This window comes from Cetorhinus maximus, chromosome 5, assembly GCF_964194155.1.
Source record: "Cetorhinus maximus chromosome 5, sCetMax3.hap1.1, whole genome shotgun sequence".
In the NCBI taxonomy this organism is placed as follows: domain Eukaryota; kingdom Metazoa; phylum Chordata; class Chondrichthyes; order Lamniformes; family Cetorhinidae; genus Cetorhinus; species Cetorhinus maximus.
The window spans coordinates 142,727,591-142,747,870 of record NC_135883.1 but is presented as its reverse complement, the minus strand read 5'-3'; the positions used below and the strand labels follow the sequence as shown (position 1 = coordinate 142,747,870).

The 20,280-nt window shown below is 45.8% G+C and overlaps 1 protein-coding gene across 2 annotated transcripts in view; it reads right to left on the bottom strand.

Annotated features, from left to right (window-relative positions):
• The window catches only part of LOC144680977 (uncharacterized), a 157,534-nt gene that overhangs the window by 83,489 nt on the left and 53,765 nt on the right, over nucleotides 1-20,280 (bottom strand). For both annotated transcript variants that reach the window (XM_078542601.1, XM_078542600.1), the window contains 3 exons: nucleotides 8,042-8,141; nucleotides 7,785-7,901; nucleotides 630-724 (listed from right to left, as the gene is read on the bottom strand). In XM_078542601.1, the coding sequence (XP_078398727.1) occupies nucleotides 630-724; nucleotides 7,785-7,901; nucleotides 8,042-8,141 (312 nt within the window). The remainder of the gene's footprint in view (nucleotides 1-629; nucleotides 725-7,784; nucleotides 7,902-8,041; nucleotides 8,142-20,280) is intronic.

The following is a 20,280-nucleotide window of genomic DNA, read 5'->3' as shown; positions in this document are numbered from 1 at the left end:
ATTTACAGCTCAAGCATCTATATTTTTCTTTATTCTATCCAAAAATTCCTGCACAGGCTATGCACAAGTAGGCCCCTTTAAATTACTGCGTATGTGTAGGCACACAAAAAAGTGTAAAGTGATGGCACACTTCACCAAATTGGCCACAAACTACAAAAAAAAAATTAGAGTGTATGTTGGAAAGCACAACAGAACCAAAAAACAATAGAACTGTGCCAAAGCTTGGTATCTGACACATCAACCCAAAGAAATCAGACCTTAGACTTAGGCCCTTGTCTGCCCTCTCAGATGGACGTAAAAGATCAGGGGAGTTATCCTGGGGTCCTGGTCAATTTTAATCCTTCAATCAACATCACTAAAATAGTTTATGTGGATATTATCATATTACTGTTTGTGGGAGTTTGCTATGCACAAATTGCCTGCCATGTTTCCTAAATACAACAATGACCACACCTCAAAAATATTTCATTGGCTGTAAAACATACTGGGACAATCAGTGGTTGTGAAAGGCGCTATATAAATGGGAAACTTTTTTTCCAATTTTTATCTCTGAGTTTAGCACACCTCAGGAATGCAGAAAGAACAGGACTTGAGCTATTGCCCGTGTAAAGTTGCCTGAAAAATAGCACCTGACTTGGTCCAAATAACGGAAATTCCAGACTTTCTTCCTGCAGTGTTGCCCCTCGTTTTTCACAAACATGTTGAAGAAGCTTTTTCACAGCACCTGAGGAACACAAAAAGATTGACTAAGTACTCAGAAGAATGAAAGAGTCATAAATTGCTGTAGCAGGGCAACAAATGGCATCCATTGTAAGTTAGATTTCAGCATGCCTGCTTAATAGTGACATTTTGCGCTACAAGTTGCTGAAATCAGAGCTAATAATTTTGTAGCGAGGGAAACCAGGCATCCGGGATCTGAGTGAGCAGGACAAGCAACTACATAGATGTTTAACCAATCAGATTAAAGGATTGTGAAATTAACAGCACCGGGACTGAGAGGAAAATGTTGATTAGAGTGGGTCTCTAATTCAATGTCAAACCAGGTACAAAAAGGGATGTGGATTAAGAGAGAGAGAAAAAGAAAAAGTAAAGAGGATAATCATTTTATTTTAGTTTTAAAATCTCCAACAATCAAAATCTAAAGGACTAAGAGTCCACACTTGTAATAGTTAATTTTCAGTGCCTGAGAGTATATATCCAATGAATTAAAATTTAATAGGTTGTTAAATGAGTACCTAGGCTGAAATAGATGAAACATAACCTTCTGTGGTGAGCTTAGTTTGTATCTACTGCGTAAGTCAGTCATATCACATTCGATGCATTTTAGTGGTGAGGCAGGCAGAGAGATGTCGTTTCTCGCTGCTAATGCTGGAGTGGCACATCTTGGACAGCAGCATTTGGATTTCTGTGTTTAACCATGCATCTGTCCTCACCTGAAGTTGTTGTAGCATCGGTGCTTAAATAATGGAGAGTGCCATGAGCCTCACCATTATGTTGACAGCAAATTATGGTCTATTATTTGGAAGATAAATACAAATAAAGTTTACAGTTGATGGAAGCAGCCATTTTCCATTAAGAATACAACTAGGGATTTGCTGGGCAGGTTTGTTTTTACCTGGACTACTGGATGGGCACTTTAGGACCGCAAAATGAACTGAGCATTGGGCGGAATTTTCCCAAAATTGCACTAAATGCAGTAGCGGGCGGGTAAAACAGCGTGCTGCTCACCAATGGCGATGGCGGGTTTTCACACCATATCAACCCGAACCCACCTCCTTATTTATGCACTACTGGGAAACACGCCATTTCCATAGCGGGCAGACTCCTCATTCGCCCGACTGCCATCACCCCGCCGTTGCATCACGCCGGGTGCCACGTGTAAAGGCCAGACTCAAGCACAGCACTCATTGCTTCCAACTCATCACTGCTGCCTGGGAGACATGGTCCTCAAAGGCAAGAAGACTGCAACTCCCTGGTTTAATGATGGGTCTCAAGTGCCTGCTGGATGCTGTGGAGGCCCTCCAGGATGTCCTGTACCCCTCTCTCTGGCCACAGGATGGGCAGCAATGTGACCAATCTGGTTTGGGAGGCGGTGGCTGTGGTGGTCAGTGCCAACACCCTTCAGAAGAGGACAGCCACCCAGTGCTGCAGGAGGTTGAATGATCTCCTCGATTCCACCAGGGTAAGTCACTCTTTTCATCACTCTCAACTCACACACTCACAAACCCAGCACACATCCACAGGGCTCTCACTCATTGCCAATTCAAAGGACATCAATATTCACTCTCTCACACTCATCAACATTGTCCTCATCCCACCCTTGGGACCACCCACCACCCACATAGGCGAGGCACATTTATCATCTGGCCCGGCAGGTGTCCTGCTTTCACTTTCTCCATCTCTATCCACGCAGGACAAGCTGGATAAGGACAACAAGAGAGAGGTCGAAAACAAAGCCATCCAGCTGGCTGGTGAGGATCTGGACTGGTCCTGTGCTGACGGTGAGGTTGGCGCTGCTCTACCAAGTGAGGATCCAGCAGTGCAACATTCGTCAGACAACCATGCTGTGAGTGATGTGTCCTCTTTCACAGGCTCCTGCCATGCATTAATTATCTGTCCTTGCTTTGTCAGGCACATCTTCCAAACGGCTGACAGAGTCCATGACCCAGGGCCTCCAATCAAGCTCAGAAAAAACTTCTGAAGAGGAATCTGGAGGCACCCTCCCTGAAGTCCCTTCACAGCACTCACCCTCCAGGAGCGCAGAGACACACACCTTAATGGGACCTAGCTTTAGAGTAGCTCCAGTATCACAATCTGGTAAGCACATCGCACTGTCTGATCCACTGCAGGTGGAGGCAGGGGCTTCCCAGGAGTTCGGCACTCGAAGGACTGCTGGAGGCCATAAATTTGCTGAGTCTGAGTCAGATGATGAGCCTCTGGATTCGGTCATGTCACAGTTGCTGGAGCTGCAAAGGCAAGCTGGGGAACATCAGGAAGGGATGTCCGCTGCACTCCTCAGATTGCAAGGCACGATGGAGGAGTCCGTCCATCTTCAGTCTGAGGTGATAGCTCCGGCATGTCAACGCAGCGAGGTCAACATTGGTAGGATGGCAATCGCCATGCAGACCTTGGTCCCAGGACTTCGCTCCCGCACTGCTGTGCGGGTTCAACTCCATCGATGATGCCATAGTTGGCCTCCAACAGTGTGGACATGAGGTGTGCCGGGCAGCTCGATCTCACTCCAGCTACCCATGCTCCTCAAGGAGTCCGCCTGGGGCTCCCGGGCACCCATATGGAGGAGGATCCGCAGGTGCACACTCCGGGCCCATCCACCCCGCTGACTCCGGGAGCGTCCAGCCCATCTGACTCCCTTCTTCCTGTGACCGTAGCAGCTCTAGCTCCGCAGGCTGAGGAGGGTGCCACTGCCACACAGCAGGACCCTGAAAGCAGGCCGGGGCCCTCCAAGTCTCGGCTCTCCAGAGGATACCTGCCAAAGTCATCATAGAAAGGGCATCACAGTCAGCAGGCTGCCTCCACCTCCACTGTGGATGTCCGGGGAGCACCAAGATGTAGCAGTAGGGTTAGGACAGTTAAGGAGAATTAGTTACACAGCCTGGACATGGGTGTTAATCATTTGTACATACTGTTCATTATTGTCAATAAACTCCCAAGAATGTCTCTCTGCCTATGGCACCTTGTTCTGATGAGCAGTGTTCTTGTCACTCAGATGTGAAGCCTTTCTGCACAAGATAAAGGCAGGTGTCTCAGTCCAGGGCCTCTTCCCTGTGCTTTGTGCAGCCTTCAGATTAAAGTGGTGGTCCGGCCTCACACTCCAAGGAGACATTACTGATGCCTGCACCTCAGCGGTGCTTGTCATTGCCGCCAGAATGTAGTGGGCAGGCGCCAGAACAGAGTTCTTTCATTCTCTCGTGCGTTCTTAGCACCTTTAAGGAGGGACTGACCCCTATCTCTTCAGAATCTGTTACCACTGATGCTGTGCTCCAGCTCCTGAAGGGCTTAGGTGCTGAAGGTGGACGAAGCATCAGATGATTCTAAAGTTTCATGCTGCGTCTCTATGATATGACCCTGATCACAGAGCGCAAGTGAGCTGCCCTCGGCCAGGCAGGAGTCAGACATTCTCAGAGGCTGTGTGAAGATTTATGGGGTGTCCTCAATGTACGTCGTTATCATCTTCCTGCAATCAGGCGATGAATAGGGCCTCCACCACCTCTCCATGACAGGAGCATTCTCACAGCGGGTATTCACGCTGTCATAAGCCAGACTGGAGTCAGATGTTCACAAATGCGATGTAAGGAACTATGGGGTCATCTCACTGCATGTCGTCATCATCCTCCACAAATTTAGCAGCTATGAGGGCCTCCTGAGTGTGCCTGTCTTGTCTAGCCAGTGCAAGGGCCTCATCCTTGTTATCGTCGCCTCCGAGGACCTCCTCAGCCTCATCCCCATCGGCAGCCTCCTCATCGGAGGAGACATGCAGCTCCTTCATCTCCTCCTCAGCCAGCTTGTCTCCCCATTGGAGTGCCAGGTTGTAAAGGGTGCAGCAGACGATAACGATGAGTGACACCCTCGGCGGACTATATTTCAGGGCTCCACCAGACCAGAACCTCATCTTCAGCATTATGATGGACTGATCCACCAAGTTACAAGCTGCTGCATGAGCCTCATTATACCATCGCTCTGCTGCAGTCTGAGGCCGCCGCATGGGTATCATCAGCCACGGCCTCTGTGGGTAGCCCTTGTCTCCGAGGAGCCATCCCTGTAGCTTCTGTGGACCCTGGAAGACTCCAGGGATCTGTGACCAACTGAGGATGTAAGCGTTGTGTGCACTCCTTGGAAACCATGCACACACCTGCAGGATGCTTTTCTGGTGGTCGCACACCAGCTGCACATTCAGCGAATGGAAGCCCTTGCAGTTGATGTAGTCCACCGTGTGTTGCGATGGAGATCAGAGCAGCACATGAGTGCAGTCAAGCGCACCCTGCACCTATGGGAAACCTGAGAACTGGGCGAATCCAATTGCTCTTGCATCCTGGCTGTCCTGGTCCCAGGCAAAATGCGCAAAATTGTGTGACCTCGCAAAGATGGCAACTGTGACCTCATGGATGCATTTGTGGGTGGAGGCTTGAGAGATCCCACAGAGGTCACCTGTGGAGCCCTGAAAGGAGCCACTGGCATTAAATTGAGCACTGCGGTCACTTTCATAGCCACTGGCAGTGGATGCCCTCCAAGTCCCCATGGTGGCAAATCCTGCAGTAACTGGGCAGAAGTGAGCGACCACTTCCCTAGACATTCGCAGTCTTCGGCATCACTGGTTCTCAGTCATCTGCAGGAATGAAAGGAGGGGTCTATAGACCCTAGGTGTCACTAGGCGCCAGCTCGCTGTGGCTTTTGGGCAGTGTGTGTGGGAGCCCCAGCCGCCCCTTCTTCCTCAGGTTGCTGCTCCTGCCTCTGTGCAGCCAGGAGACTCAGTCAGTCTCTCCTCCTTCTTCTTCACGCTCTGTAGGCCATCAGGCATACAGTTAGTTCATCAGGCTCCATGATTCTGATGTACTCCTCCTGCAGGATGAAAGAGAGAGACATGTGGTTAGCATGAATGTACTAGGAACCTGTCCTGGATAAGTGTGTTGGCCCCTTAACACTTCCCAGAGAGTGCTGGCCACCACTTGGATGGCCAGAGATTAGTGCGCTGCATGGCTGCCCTGTTAGCTTGAACCATGGGGGAGACTGGTCCAAACCAGGATGCTGACATTGCGAGGGGTTGTGAGAGCCTCCAGCAGTGACTGCTACATGGCCAGCTTTAGCGAGGAGATTATACAACGTGTGCAGTCCAACTGCTCTGCAATCCACCAAAGTGCTCATGAATTTGCAGTCTGTGCCAGGGGTGGGCGAAGGGTTAGCTCTGGAGAATTTGGTGGCACTTTGATGCCTCTGCATTGCTTGAGTGGGCAGATAAGCTAGGAGCCCGACCCCAATCATATCAATGTGGCTGCGTCTGAACTACTTCAGTTGCAGAGGAATGGTCGCTTTCTATAGGTTTCCCGAATGTGTGGCCACTTCCCTCGCCCACCCTACTCCTCCACCCCGAATGCTTGTGCGCTATATTCAACAACAGGGCTGCCCTTGCCCCCCAGCTCTGCCACCAATCGCCTCAACGGCAAGGGTGCACTTGCCCCCCGCTTCCCCTTCAAAAGTCACCGCAGAGGCAGGACGGCACCTGCCCCCGGTACCCCATCACCCTCAAAAGTTGCCTCCGAGGCAGGGCGGCACTTAACCCCGACCCCTTGGCACCCCTGGAGCCTGCAAAGCAACAGGCGACCATGGCGAGCTCCGCAGAACATTGCTGTGCACTCACCTCCAGTTCACCCAAAGTGCAGGCCACCAAGTGCATGTTGCCTCTGTGCTGTTGTGAAACATGTCAGCGTGCTTTCCCGCCGACGTGGACGGACGATCTAACGGGGATGCAAGAGTCTGTCGGGATGGCCTGATAATGATATGCTGATGTGTTACAATGAGGTTCCCGTCATTGGAGGGCTGAGCAGACAATTACGACCTGCCTTCCCGCCGCCGTGAAATCGATTGCGCCATATTGTCCGCTCACGCCACCTATCACACCCGCCGCCAGCGGGCATGGAAAATTCTGCCTATTATTACAATCATTATTATGTTTTGAGCAGGAGAAAACCAACAGCCTGGCCATCAAAATACCCTCTTTTCCCTGTAATATAGCTCTACATGCATAATTCATAAATGTAATAATGCTTTGTCTTTTTAGATGCCAGGAACTTGTCTATTCCTTTGCTAACAGCCTTAGTTTCCCATTTCACCACTCAGTAGCAGTTTGGTCCAGATTTCAGCACATTTTCTGAAGAATTCTGGGTGAATGCCTTTTTATTTAGCTTTCTTATCTTTATATTTCTCTTGTTCTGGAGTTCTGAATACCATATCATAACCTATGTTTCCAACTTAATGAACTCCTTCAAAATCATGTCCTTAGTCTATTCTCAAATAGGTATCCCATCAGTTTTAATGACTCAATTCTCAAGATTTTGATATTAAACCTGGAGTCTCTTGAATCCTCTCCAATAATGTGATATCCCAACTGAAAGAGAAGCCTCAAAAGTAGACATTATAGGGAAGAAAATGGCTCTGGCTTGTCCAGTTTACTCTCTCTTTGGGAGTTAGTGACAATGTTAGAAATGCAGGTTCCTTTAAGGGTAAACCAGGACAAGCGTCAGAGTGAATTGAGAGCATGTGATGCTCATTGACGTCTGTACTTAAGAGCTGGGTTGTGTATCCCAGTCAGGGTGTTTTGCTTCTGGGCAGGGAAAGGATCGGAGAGAGAGCGAGAGATATTTGTACTGAAGTATAGTTTAATAATGAAACAATTGTAATTCACAGAATGTCTCCTGCTGCCTGATTCGGTAAATAGACATCCACCTCCAATAGACAGTCTGGACTGCTTGCTTTACCTGGGCCTTACAAATGTGCTTGCTTTACCTGGACCTTACAACAACCGTGTCCTCAAAAATTTAGCCAGAAATTTCCTGGTAATTGGCAGAGCCAGTACAACCAGGTCTTTGCTGTTTTCCTGGGGCAGGGTTTGGTGGGTAGGGGGGTGGGGTTCTAACAGTCTCCCACCAAAATTACAACAGGGGAATTACTGAACTCTCCAAGGAATTTAGGGATCAATAAATGACAAAAACAAGCTTTGTTTTTTATCGAATAACATCAGTTAGAATTTAATTAAAACAGAGTGTACATACCATAGGTCACATTTAGCATGAATACTGTGTCTCCCTGCTTCAGGTCCTGACTTCTTACAACACAGTTCATTGCCATGGTAACATTTGGTACCAGCACTAAATCAGAGGGAGAGCAACCTAAAATACAGCAAAAATAACCTCAAACAGATGTAGACAGTTATAGAAAATTGTCAAAAATATCAAAACAATGTGAGACAGAAACAGAGATATTATTCAATATATGAGAGCGAGAGAAAGAAAAATATAATATTTCATACCCACAAACTCAGCTAATCGCTTGGTGACAAATACCAGATGAGGAAGCAGCTCTCTGTCATAAAACCGGAGTGGTTGTCGTTCAATATGTACTTGCCATTCCTGTAGGAGAGTTTGAAATAAATAAGTAACTTCTGTTCTTTTGAATGCCATGATCATTTAAAACAAAGATAAATAAAAATCTGTGTCACGGACAGAATTTGTGTGTTTTCTTATTGTATGTGATCAAAGTGTTTTGTGTGTGAGGTATAGAATAGTTTTTCCCAATTTAAACAACTTCAGCAGCAAGCTTTTTTGTGAGCTTCAAAGGAAAGAAGGTTATTTGTTATCCAACACTTGCCCCGGGGGTTTAAAAATATGATGTCTCACCCACAACACTATCACTCACACAAAAGATAGGTACAGATGAAGAAAAAAACAATACAATTACAACTCAGGATTATTTCAGTCTCTTCCATAGCAAGCCTGTAGTTTCTTAGATGAGTTGATGATTTGGCTGAACTGAAGGTCTTGAAAAGCAGACGATTCTCAGTTAGCTACAAGGCTTCTTGTAGTTGAATTGCCAGGAGGTTGGTTTTCAGGTGAACTTGAAGTTGGAACACGCTGGAGAGAGTCCTTACCCCACTTTCAAGGTATGGCTATTGATTACCTTGGCTGCTTAGTTGACTACAGCTGGTTTATAGCTTTCTGTTAGTCTCTCTTGGTCTCTCTATCTCAGAACATTTTCTGTTGTTATTATCAAAAGCAGGCAACAAACATGGCTGTCTTACCCATGTGACCTTTTACAAGTCCAAAGTCCTTTTCCAAATAAGGTAGTATATTAGACCAATACACATCCTGTGTTGTGACTCTTCGCACCTTGAGAGTTTGAGACAGCCAAGGTCTTTGTGTTTGGATGAGTGCCATCACAATACAATGAAAAGTTGATGGACAATTTCACAACTGTCTAACATCTTTTGAGTTCCGATGTCTCTCTTATCCATGTTGAAACATGGAGTTGAGTTGTCTGCAAACTCCATTGTCTGTAGGTTTTGATCCATCCTTAAACAATGAGATGAGTGTGAATTTCACAAGTGGTTGTGAGGTTCCTTCTCTCAGGCCCATATTTAATCAAGTATTGGCCTCAGACTCTATTGTCTACAGTTCAAATGTCAAAAGTCACATGGCATGCTGCAGACTCCTTAACAGCTTTTGCGTTTACTTTTTTAAAAATATAGCTTTAACATTTGTAATATCTTCATTCCTATACTGGGCATGACACCCAAAATAATAACAGAAAATGCTGGACAATCAGCATGTTAGGCAGCATCTGTGGAGAGAAGGAAAGAGTTAATGTTTCAGAGCAATGACTTTTTTATCAGAACTGGGAAAAGTTTGAGATATAATAGGCATTAAGCAAGCACAGAGGCAGGGATAGGATGAAGGGTAGAAAAACCTTGTTATGCAGGGAATTGGGAAGCAAGTATACAAATATACACAGTGCTCTGCAGTGGTTGGAAAGCTCATTGCTTTCAGAGACAGTACCTAATGTGGTGCTGTACAAGTGGCACAATGATACAGGACTACTGGTTACATGAGTTAGAACCAGCTGCTTCACACATAACATTGGTGAAGTGGCCTTCTTTTGATGGGCACTGATCTATAGAATAGTCTCAGAAACACTCCTTTATTTCCGACATCACAAAAGTGGCTATGCATTGAAAAAAATAGTTCTGAAAAGTGCTTTGGGGTGTTAATTATTTATCAATAGTGTTTAATCATATGTAGGTGGAAGCATTAATTGAAATTTCACTTAATTGAGCACATATAAAGAGACACTTGGACTCCCAGGCCGCTTGTGTTTTCTGCAGCCTCAAGGAGTCCATGGACCATGTTTACATAGGTTGCCATAGGTTACAGGGCCTCTTTAGTTATCTAAGGAGGCTTCTACTTAATTTTTGGTTGCACTTCAGCCCCACACTCCTGCTCTTGGGTGCAGAGGGGGGGCGGGCATGTCGAAGGATTTCCTCGTGGGTCTGCTCCTGGACGTGGTCAAGGTGGCCATTAACAGGTCCAGGCAGCGGGCTGTGGAGAGGTCATTGCGCCCAATTGCCTGCCTCTCTTTCGAGGTTATGTCCGCGCCTGAGTGTCCTTAGAGAGGAGCATGTGGTGTCTGCTGACACGCTGGAGCCCTTCTGTGACCGGTGGGCACCGTGGGGGTTGGAGTGCATTATCAACCCTCACAATGGCAGTTGAATTTAATTTGTTAAGTTTCCTTTAAGAATTTTTTTGTCTTTTGTTACACTGCCCCTTGAAAAGATATCCCCTTAATTGGTTAATTTAACCATTTATTAATTTGACCTTTTTTACTCATTTGCTAATTTGTTTATTTGATGTCCTCAAAAGAATATAAAGAAACACTCATTGAAACAGTGGTGTGGTTGAGTTAGAAGGCATAAGCTTTGAATTTCACTCTGTAAATAAATGTAAATACAAGATTGGATCTTGTATCAGCCTTCACCGAATGGCTTTCCAGAGTATAACATGGGATTGTCCTGAGGTTGTGAAAGATGGTATCGATATGCAAGTTCTTTCTTTCATGGTTGTCTTGTAACCTTTATCCAAGCCAGTTGAAACCCAGCATGACTGCAATAAGGAATTTGCACTCCAAAGCTCCACTGCAGCAGCTGGGGTACTCACGATTAATGATTCTACTGTGCCTGTGGCCAGTCACTATGACGCATAGGTATTGCCATATTATCAATGACAGCCTGCAATCCTTACAACTGTTGTCTAGCCAAACAATATCAACTTCCAAAGCTGTATGTATGGAAGCAAATAAATAATCAGCATGGGCACAGTATAGTAACATTTTCTGTCGGAAAACAGTGCTGTAAGATCATCACACAATTCAAAATGCTGGACCCCTGTCTTAGAGCAGATCAGTCATTAGTCCCCATCGCTGCAGTGCCTTCATCACAAATAGTTTTTGCATCTGTACTTCAATCTCATCTTCACTTATTTTCTCCTGTGTTGGCATCCTTCTATTTACGAGAGATGATGGACGCATAGCAAGCAATTGATTTAGGTGGGTGTCTTCATTTGGTGCACCTTTGCTGATGGTTCTGAAAGCCAATCCTGGAGAAGCAGGTTCTCCCAGAAGCACACACATGAAGCTGCTAAGTGACGTTGTGGGTTGTTGTTGCCTGTTGGTGTTTTGGTGTTGGTGCATGTTGCCAAGCTGCTGTAGCCACTGGTGGTCACGGCAGTGGACGCCAGCCCACAGCAAGCGTCACCATTTCCCTCTTTCACAAGCTAGTGATTCCCAGGTGCAATAGTCAATGTTTAGAGCCTTCATGTCACGCTTGTAAGCATCCTTGAAGAGGAGCCTTGGGCACCACACTCATCATCTGGCTCTAGCTATCTCACTGTACAGAAGGTCCTTGGGTATGGAAACGTCTGTGAACATGCCTAATCCACTGAAGCTGCTCTGAGGAAGATTCAAAGCGTTGACTCTGTTTCTCTCTCTACAGATGCTGCCAGACCTGCTGAATTTTCCGGCATTTTCTGTTTTATACCACTGAAGCTGCCTCTGTTCGATTAGTACCAATGTACTTAGGAGCTCTGCCTGTGAGAGGACTGCAACATTCGTGATTTTGTCCTACCAGGATATACCCATAAGACAGTGAAGATGGAAATTTAGTGAGTTGCTTTTCCTTGTAGCTGTAAGTTGTCCATGTTTCACAGCCATACAACAAGGTACTGAGAACACAGGCCTTATAAACGATCAGCTTGGTCCTAAGAGTTGGCTTGGTGTCATCCCATGTGCGTTTTACAAGTCAGCCAAAGGTAGTAGCTGCTTTCCCTATGCATGTATCGAGCTCTGCATCAAAGGACAGATTGTCCACCACCGAGAACCCAAGGTAACAGAATTTGCTAACCACTTCCAGTGATTTAGTAAGATCAGGGGCGGTAATACAATGTCTTGTCCCATAACCACTGTTTTATTGACGCTGATAATCAGACAGAGCAAGTTACAGGCATGGGAGAGACAGTGGCTAAGTTTCTGTGTGGGCGACTACCGCAACATCATCAGTGTAAAGGAGTTCTCTGATCAGGAACGCGATGTGTTTTTGTCTTCGCTTTTAGTCTTGATAGATTGTAGAGCTTGCCGTCTGACCAGTGTGCAAATAAACTCCTTCCATACCTGCAGCGAAGGTGAAGGTCGGGAGAATGGAGAAGAAAATATCAAATAGAGTGCGGGCTAGAGCCCTGTTTCAATCCATTTTTCACTCTAAAACTGTTGGGAGTGGAGCCATAAAACTATACAGTGCAGTGCATTTTGTCATGGAAGGAGAGGATGAGACTGAGGAGCTTTGGTGGACAGCTAAATTTTCCCAAAATCTTGTAGAGCCCTGTTCTGCTGAAGCCGTTGAATGCCTTAGTGAAGTAAGGTAAAGGGGTATGCCCTACATTTCTCTTGTAGCTGGTGTACAGAGAAGATCATGTCCACGGTAGATTTGCCAGTGCCAAAACCACACTGTGCTTCCGGGTACACTCTGTCCACAAGTGGATGGAGTCTTTAAGAATGACACTAGCGAAAGAGTGCGCTAAAGAGTGAGGTTCCTTTGTAGTTGTTGCAGTCTCCTCTGTCGCCTTTGCGTTTGCATTTGATTTTGCTATTATGCATCTCCTGTGGAATGGTGCCTACCTTCCAACATAGAAGGAGAAGATCATAAAGATGTGGAATTGATGTGAATTCCCGTGCTTGAACAGTTCGGCTGGAATTCTGTCCTTGCCCGGTGCCCCTCTGTTTGCTAGGCGGTCTACGGCCTTCTCAAGTTCACGTGATCAGGGTTCTTCATTTAACTCATCTAAGACAGGAAGTTGCAGAAGAGCATCGAGCGTGGACTGGGAGATGTCCGGCTCACTGCAGTATAGCTCACAGTAGTACTCAGCCCAGTGGGACATCTGTTTACTTCTGTCAGTGAGTACTTCACCATCTGCCAACTTCAGGGGAGCGACTTTGATGATGGTAGGGCCAAGCGCCCTCTTAATCCCTTCGTACATAGATCGTAAATTTCCACTGTCACAGGCAGTTTGGATTTATTGACAAAAGTTGATGTGTATCTGTAGCAATGTCTCTTTTAAGTGGTATTGGCGGCATTTGGTACTCAGTTGAGTGGTCACCCTGGAGACTAAGTTCTCTCTTTATTTCTGGAGAGAGAAATTAAGACATTGTGGAACTGATCAACCAGCATAAATGAAGTGGTAACAGCCTCAACATGGTGCTGGGCTGCACACCATCCTGCTTTCATTGGTGCTCTTTAAATGGATGACTAGAACGACTAATTGTCCAAAGACTGGACACAAAATCTAGGCTGACACTCCAGTGTAATGCTGAGGGCATGTTGCCAATTTTTGGATGATATGATAAACTGACATCTTGTCTGCCCTCTGGTAGACATAAAAGCTCTCTTGGCACTATTTCAAAGAGGAGAAGATATATTCTGTTCCGGTATCCTAGCCAATATTTAGCCTTAAACCAAAATCACTAAACCAAATTATCTAATCATTATCATATTACTTTTGTGGGACCTTGTTGTGCACAACATTGGCTGCCGTGTTTCCCATATTAGAACAATGACTATACTTTTAAAAAGTACTTAATTGGCTGTAGAGTTCTGTAAAACGTCCTTAGGTCATAAAAGGTGTAATATAAAAGCAAGTTGTTCTTTTTATTGAACTTTGTAACAATTATTTACATTTCAGAATTGCAGAATTGTTACATTGCAGAAGGAGGCCTTTGGCCCATCGTGTCTGCACCGCTCTCCGAATGAGCAATTCCCTTAGTGCCATTCTCCTGCCTTCTCTCCGTAACCCTGCACATTCTTCCTTTTCAGATAATAGTCTAATTCTCTTTTGAATGCTCTCAGACAGTGCATTCCACACCTCTTTTTCTTTATTCTTTCATGGGTGTAGGCGTCACTAGCAAGGCCAACATTTGTTGCCCATCCTGAATTACCCTTGAATTGAACATTTCAGAGGGCAGTTAAGAGTCAACCACATTGTTGTGTGTCTGGAGTCACATGTAAGCCAGATCAGGTAAGGATGGCAGATTTCCTTCCCTAAAGGACATCAATGAACCAGATGGGTTTTAATGACAATTGATGGTAGCTGTCATGGTTCATTTACTAGTTCGACTTCCCTGATTTTATCAATTGAATTTAAATTCCACCAGCCACGGTGGGATTTGAATATCAGCCAGGGCCTCCTGCTTACGAGCACACTGCGCCATCATATCATCTTTCCACTTGCTCCGTGAAAATGTTTTTTCTCATATTGCTTTTGCTTATTTTACCAATTACTTTAAATCTGTGCCCTCTCTTCTTGTGGTAATAGTTTCTCCCTATCTACTGCATCCAGACCCCTTATGATTTTGAATACCTCTATCAAATCTCCTTTCAGCCTTCTTTTTCCCAAGGGAAACAGTCCTAAGTTCTCCAATCTATCTTAATGACTGAAGTTCCTCATCCCTGGAACCATTCTCATGAATCTTTTCTGCACTTTCTCCAATGCCTTCACATCCTTATTAAAGTGTAGCACACAGAACTGGATGCAATACTCCAGCTGAGGCCAAACTAGTGTCTTATACAAGTTGAACATTACTTCCTTGTTCTTATATTATATGCCCTTATTAATGAAGTCCAGGATACTGTATTATTTATTAACTCCGCTCTCAACCTGACCTGCCACCTTCAATGGCTTATGCACATATACACCCAGGTCCCTCTGCTCCTGTTGTACCCTTTATTTTATATTGTTTCTCCATGTTCTTCCTACCAAAATGAATCCCTTCACATTTCTCCATATTGAACATCATCTGCCACCTGTCTGCCCATTCCACCAAGTTGTCTATGTCCTTTTGAAGTTCTACACTTTACTCCTCACAGTTCACGATGCTTCCAAGTTTTGTATCATCCACAAACTTTAAAATTGTTCCCTGTACACCAAGGTCTAGGTCAATATATATCAGAAAATGCAAAGGTGCCAACACTGACCACTGGGGGACTCTACTACAAACTCTTCTCCAGTCTGAGAAACATCCATTAACCACTATTCTCTGTTTCCTGTCACTCAGCCAATTTCATATTGATGTTGCTACTTTCCTTTTTATTCCATAAGCTATAACTTTGCTCACAAGTTTGTTATGTGGTACTGTATCAAATGCTTTTTGGAAGTCCATGCACACCACAGTAACAGCATTGCCCTCATCAACCCTCTCTGTTACCTCTTCAAAAAAAAATGTTTGTTAATTAGTTAGCAAGTTAGTGAAACACAGTACATGCTGGTTTTCCTTAATTAAACTGCATTTGTCCATGCGACTATTAATTTTGTTCCGGGTTATTGTCCTAGAAGTTTCCCCGCCACCTAACTTAAACTGACTGGCCTGTAGTTGCTGAGCTTATCTTTACACCTTTTTTGGAAAGGTGTAACATTTACAATTCTTCAGTTCTCTGGCACCACCCGAGTTGGCTGAAAAATTTTGGCCAGTGCCTCCGCCATTTCCACTCTCACTTTTCTCAGTATCCTTGGATCTGATCCTGATGCCTTATCCACTTTAAGTACAGACAGCCTATCCATTACCACCTCATAAATTTTATACCCTTCCAGTGACTAAATTACCTCCTCTTTCACCATGGCCTGGGTAGCATCATCTTCCTTGGTAAAGACAGATGCCAATTATTCATTTAATACCTCAGCTATGCCCTCTGCCTTGATTCATAAATCCCCTTTTTGTTCCCTAATTGGCCCTACTCCTCTTTTTACCACCCTCTACCATTTATATGCCTATAGAAGGCTTTGGAACTCCCTCTTATGTTAGCTGTCAGTTTCTTTTCCTTCTCCCTCTTTGCTTCTCTTATTTGCTTTTGCACCTCCCCTCTGAACCTTCAGCCTAGTTCTCAATTGTGTTTTCTACCTGACGTCTGTCATATGTACACTTCTTCTTTATCCCAATCTCTATCTCTTTTGTCATCCAGGAAGCTCTGGCTTTGTTTGCCCTACCTTTCCCTTTTGAGGGAATATATCTTGACTGTGTCTGCACTTTGAAGGTAGCTCATTGTTCAACTACCGTTTCTCCTGCCAACCTTTGACTCCAATTTATTTGGCTCAGATCTGTTCTTACCCCATTGAAGTTGGCTTTTCCCCAGTTAATTATTCTTACTCTTCAGGCTGACTTTTCCACAGTCAGCCAGCCTTACCATTATGGCCAGGATATTGAGGTCAGCGAGTGGGGGCGGGGCTGCTCGCTGACGTGTAAAATGACGCAGGATGACGTCGGGCGGAACTCCCGACGTCACCCCATGTCATTCCAATTTTCAGGTCGGCAGGGGCGCAGCCGAATCAGCTGTGTGCCCGCCGACCTGTCAACGGCCAATTGAGGCCATTTAAAAAGTAATTCAAGTAGTTAATGGACCTGCCTATCCAACCTTAAGGTTGGCGAGCAGGCCGGGAGCCCTGGCGGGCTTCAGAAAAAACACGGGTGGGATGAGGTTTCATGAAGATTTTTTAAAATTTAATAAAGGTTTGAATAAATGTGATGGACATGCCCCAACTCATGTGACAGTGTCACATGAGGGAACATGTCAGGGAAATTTTATGTTTCTGTATTCACCATTTTTGAATTTGGCGACAATCTCCCTGAGGCTGCACTTAGCCTCAGGGAGATGTGTGCACGCTTTCGTGAAAGAGCGCACTCGCGGCTTAGGGAATCCGCCCTCCAACCCGCACAGGGAACGCATAGCACTTCTTGGCGGATGTCACACTGGGCAGGCGTTAATTGGCCCGCCCACGTAAAATGGCAGTGCACCCCCAATTGGGGGCGCGGATCGGAGGCACGACTGCATGCACCGCTCCTGCACTTCCCCCCGCGATGGGGGGAAAATTCTTCCCTATGATACAATGATCACTGTCCCCTAAATGTTCTCCTGCTGTCACTTGATCCATTTGGCCCACCTCATTTCCAACAGCCAGGTCTCACAATGCCTCCTTTCTCACTGAACTGGAAACATACCACTGTAGAAAATTTTCCTGAACACACTCTAGGAACTTCTGTCCCCCTCTGCCCTTTACATTAAGACAATCCCAGTCTGGATTCAGATAATTAAAGTCCCCCATTATAAGTATACTATGGGAAGAATTTTTCCCCCGTCAGGGGGGAAGTGCAGGAGCGGGCACGTCCGATTGGTGCCCCCGATTGGGGGCGCACCGCCATTTTACGTGGGCGGGCCAGTTAAGGCCCGCTGATCGTGACGTCCGCCAAGGAGCACTATGTGCTCCCTGTGCGGGCGGGGTGGGGGCGATTCCCTCAGCCGAGAGTGTGTTCTTTCGTGCATGTGCACAAAAGAGCGCACTCATCTCCCTGAGGCAAAGTGCTGCCTCAGGGAGATCGGTGCCAAATTCAAAAATGGTCAGTGCACAAAATTAAAATTTCCCTGACATGTCCCCTCATGTGACACTGTCACATGAGTTGGGACATGTCCATTCACTTTCATTCAAACTTTTATTAAATTTAAAAAAAAACCTACATGAAACCTCATCCCGCCCGTGGATGAGGTTTCATGCTTTTTCTGAAGCCTGCCAGGGCTCCCAGCCTGCCCGTCAACCTTAAGGTTGGATGGGCAGGTCCATTAACTAGCTCAATTACTTTTTAAATGGCCTCAATAGGCCGTTGACAGATCAGCAGGTGCACAGCTGATTCGGCTGCGCCCCCGCCAACCTGAAAATTGAAATGATGCGGGGTGACATCGGGAGTTCCACCCGACATCATCCTGTGTCATTTTACGTGTCGGCAAGCGGGCCCCGCCCCCTGCTCGCCGACCTCAATATCCTGGTCTATAATTTTTGCACCCCTCCATAAGTTCCTTGCAAATTTCTTCCTCTGCATCCTTTCCACTAGTTTGTGCCTACAGACTACACCAAGCAACGTAATTGCACCGTTTTTGTTTCTTAGCTCTAGCCAAATTGATTCTGTCTTTCACCTTCTGGGAGATCCTCTTTCATCGGCACTGCAATGGTCTCCTTCATCAATGCTGCCGCCCCTCCCCCTTTTCTTCCTTTCCTACCTTTCCTGATCACCTTGTATTCAGGAATATTTAACACCCAGTCCCACCCTTCTTTGAGACAGGTCTCTGTTATAACCACAACATTGTTTTTCAACATGGCAACCTGCACCTGAAATTCACTAATCTTATTTAACACACTCGGTGCGTTCACATAAATGCACAGTAATCCTGATTTTGACTTTATTACTTTCTCCCTTACTCAGAACCTGCCTATTAACTTATCATTCCTTATTCTAGTACTATCTATCTCTCCCAGTATTCTGTGCATCTTGATATTCCTCTCTGATATTATCTCCTGGTTCCCAGGAGTTAATATCAGGGAGGATATTATTAGATATTAACCTCTAGGCAGGGGTATTGCAAGTTAATTTAAAGCCTCCCCAATAGCACTAGCAAAACGCCTGCAAGGAACTCAGTCCTGGCTCTGATTAGGAGCAACTTGTCCAGTCTGTACAGGTCCCATTTCCCCCAGAGCCTGTCCCGATGTCCCAAGAATCTAAAGCCCTCCTTCCTTCTCCATCTTTCCAGCCACACATTCATCTGCTTTATCCTATTTTTATACTCAATTGCACGTGGTACTGGGAATAATCCAGAAGTTACTACTTTTGAGGTCCTGCTTGTTAATTTCCTACCCAGCTCCCTAAATTCTGACTGCAGGATGACATCACTCTTTCTGCCTATGTCACTTGTACCTATGTGGGCCACATCTGCTGGCTGTTTACACCCCCCTCTCAGGGTTGTCTGCAGCCACTCAGTGACATTTTTGACCCTGGCACGGAGGACGCAATACACCATCCTGGGTTGGCACCTGCAGCCCCAAATTGCCTATCTATTCCCCTAACTATCGAATCACCTATCACCATTGCTATTTCAGTCTTCCTTGTAACCCCTTGTACAGCTGTGCCACCTGTGGTGCCATGGACTTGGTTCTGGCTGCATTCCCCCGATGCACCATTACTCTCATCAGTATTCAGAACTGAATACTGGTTGCAGAGTGGGATGAACTCAGGGAACTCCTGCACTACCTGTCTGTTTCTACTTGACTGCCTGGTGGTTACCATTTCCTCTCTCCCTGCATACTCATGTAGGTGACCACATCTATAAATGTGCCATCCGTGAAGCTCAACCTCACCGATGCTCCACAGTAACACCAGCTGCTGCTCAAGTTCTGCAACCCAGAGCTCAAACTGCTGTAACTGATGATATTTCCTGCACAAATAGTTATCCAGGACACGGGAAGCATCCTGGAGTTCCCACATAGCATAGAATGTGCACTGTAGAGGTTGGAACAGCCCTGCCATTTCTCTGTTAGTTAATATCCTTGCTACTTCTAATAAACCTTACTACTGTGAATAAACCTTTATCAATATTCATAAATGTTACTACTGTTAATAAACTACCAATACTAATAAAGTTTACAAATACTTAATACACTTTACTAGTAGTAATAAGCCTTATTTTAAAAAAAGATAGGTTAGACCCACCAATTAATTCCCTAATTTAGATAAAATAAATAGGAGATACTCAACAGCTACCATAGGAAATAATCACCTACCTGCTTCCCTGCGATGTCACACCTCAATTTTTCTTTCTGAATGCAGTCTCTGATTGGAAGCTGCAGGCAGTTACCTGTTTATATCCCCGTTCCTGCTCTCGCTCTTTACTGTTGCCCATTGACTGAACTGTCGCCTTCTCCGTGCTGTTTATATACCACTCTTGGTTTTACTCTTTCCCACAGCTCGCTGACCGAATTCTTGCCTTCCCCATGCTGTTTATATCCCCGCTCCTGTTCTTGCTCTTTCTGCTGCTCACCAACTCTTTGATTTGGGTGGCTTGCTGGGCTACTTCAGAGAACATTGAGAATGAACCTGGGGCAGAATTTAGCCTATGTCGGGTGGGCTCAGCAGGGACGGTCAGGAAGCCAACCGCCGCCCGCAATCCGGCCCGGACTCGATTTCACACTAGCAGGCTAATTAAGGCCCGCCCAGCGTGAAACGTGTGTGGCAGCGCTCAGCGCTGCCTGTGTGGCGGGGGGGAGGAGAGCAAGTGGGACGAGCATGAACTTCGCGCGTGCATGCGAGTGTGCGCTTCATAATCTCCCTGAGGCACAGAGCTGCCTTAGGAAGATGAAGAGG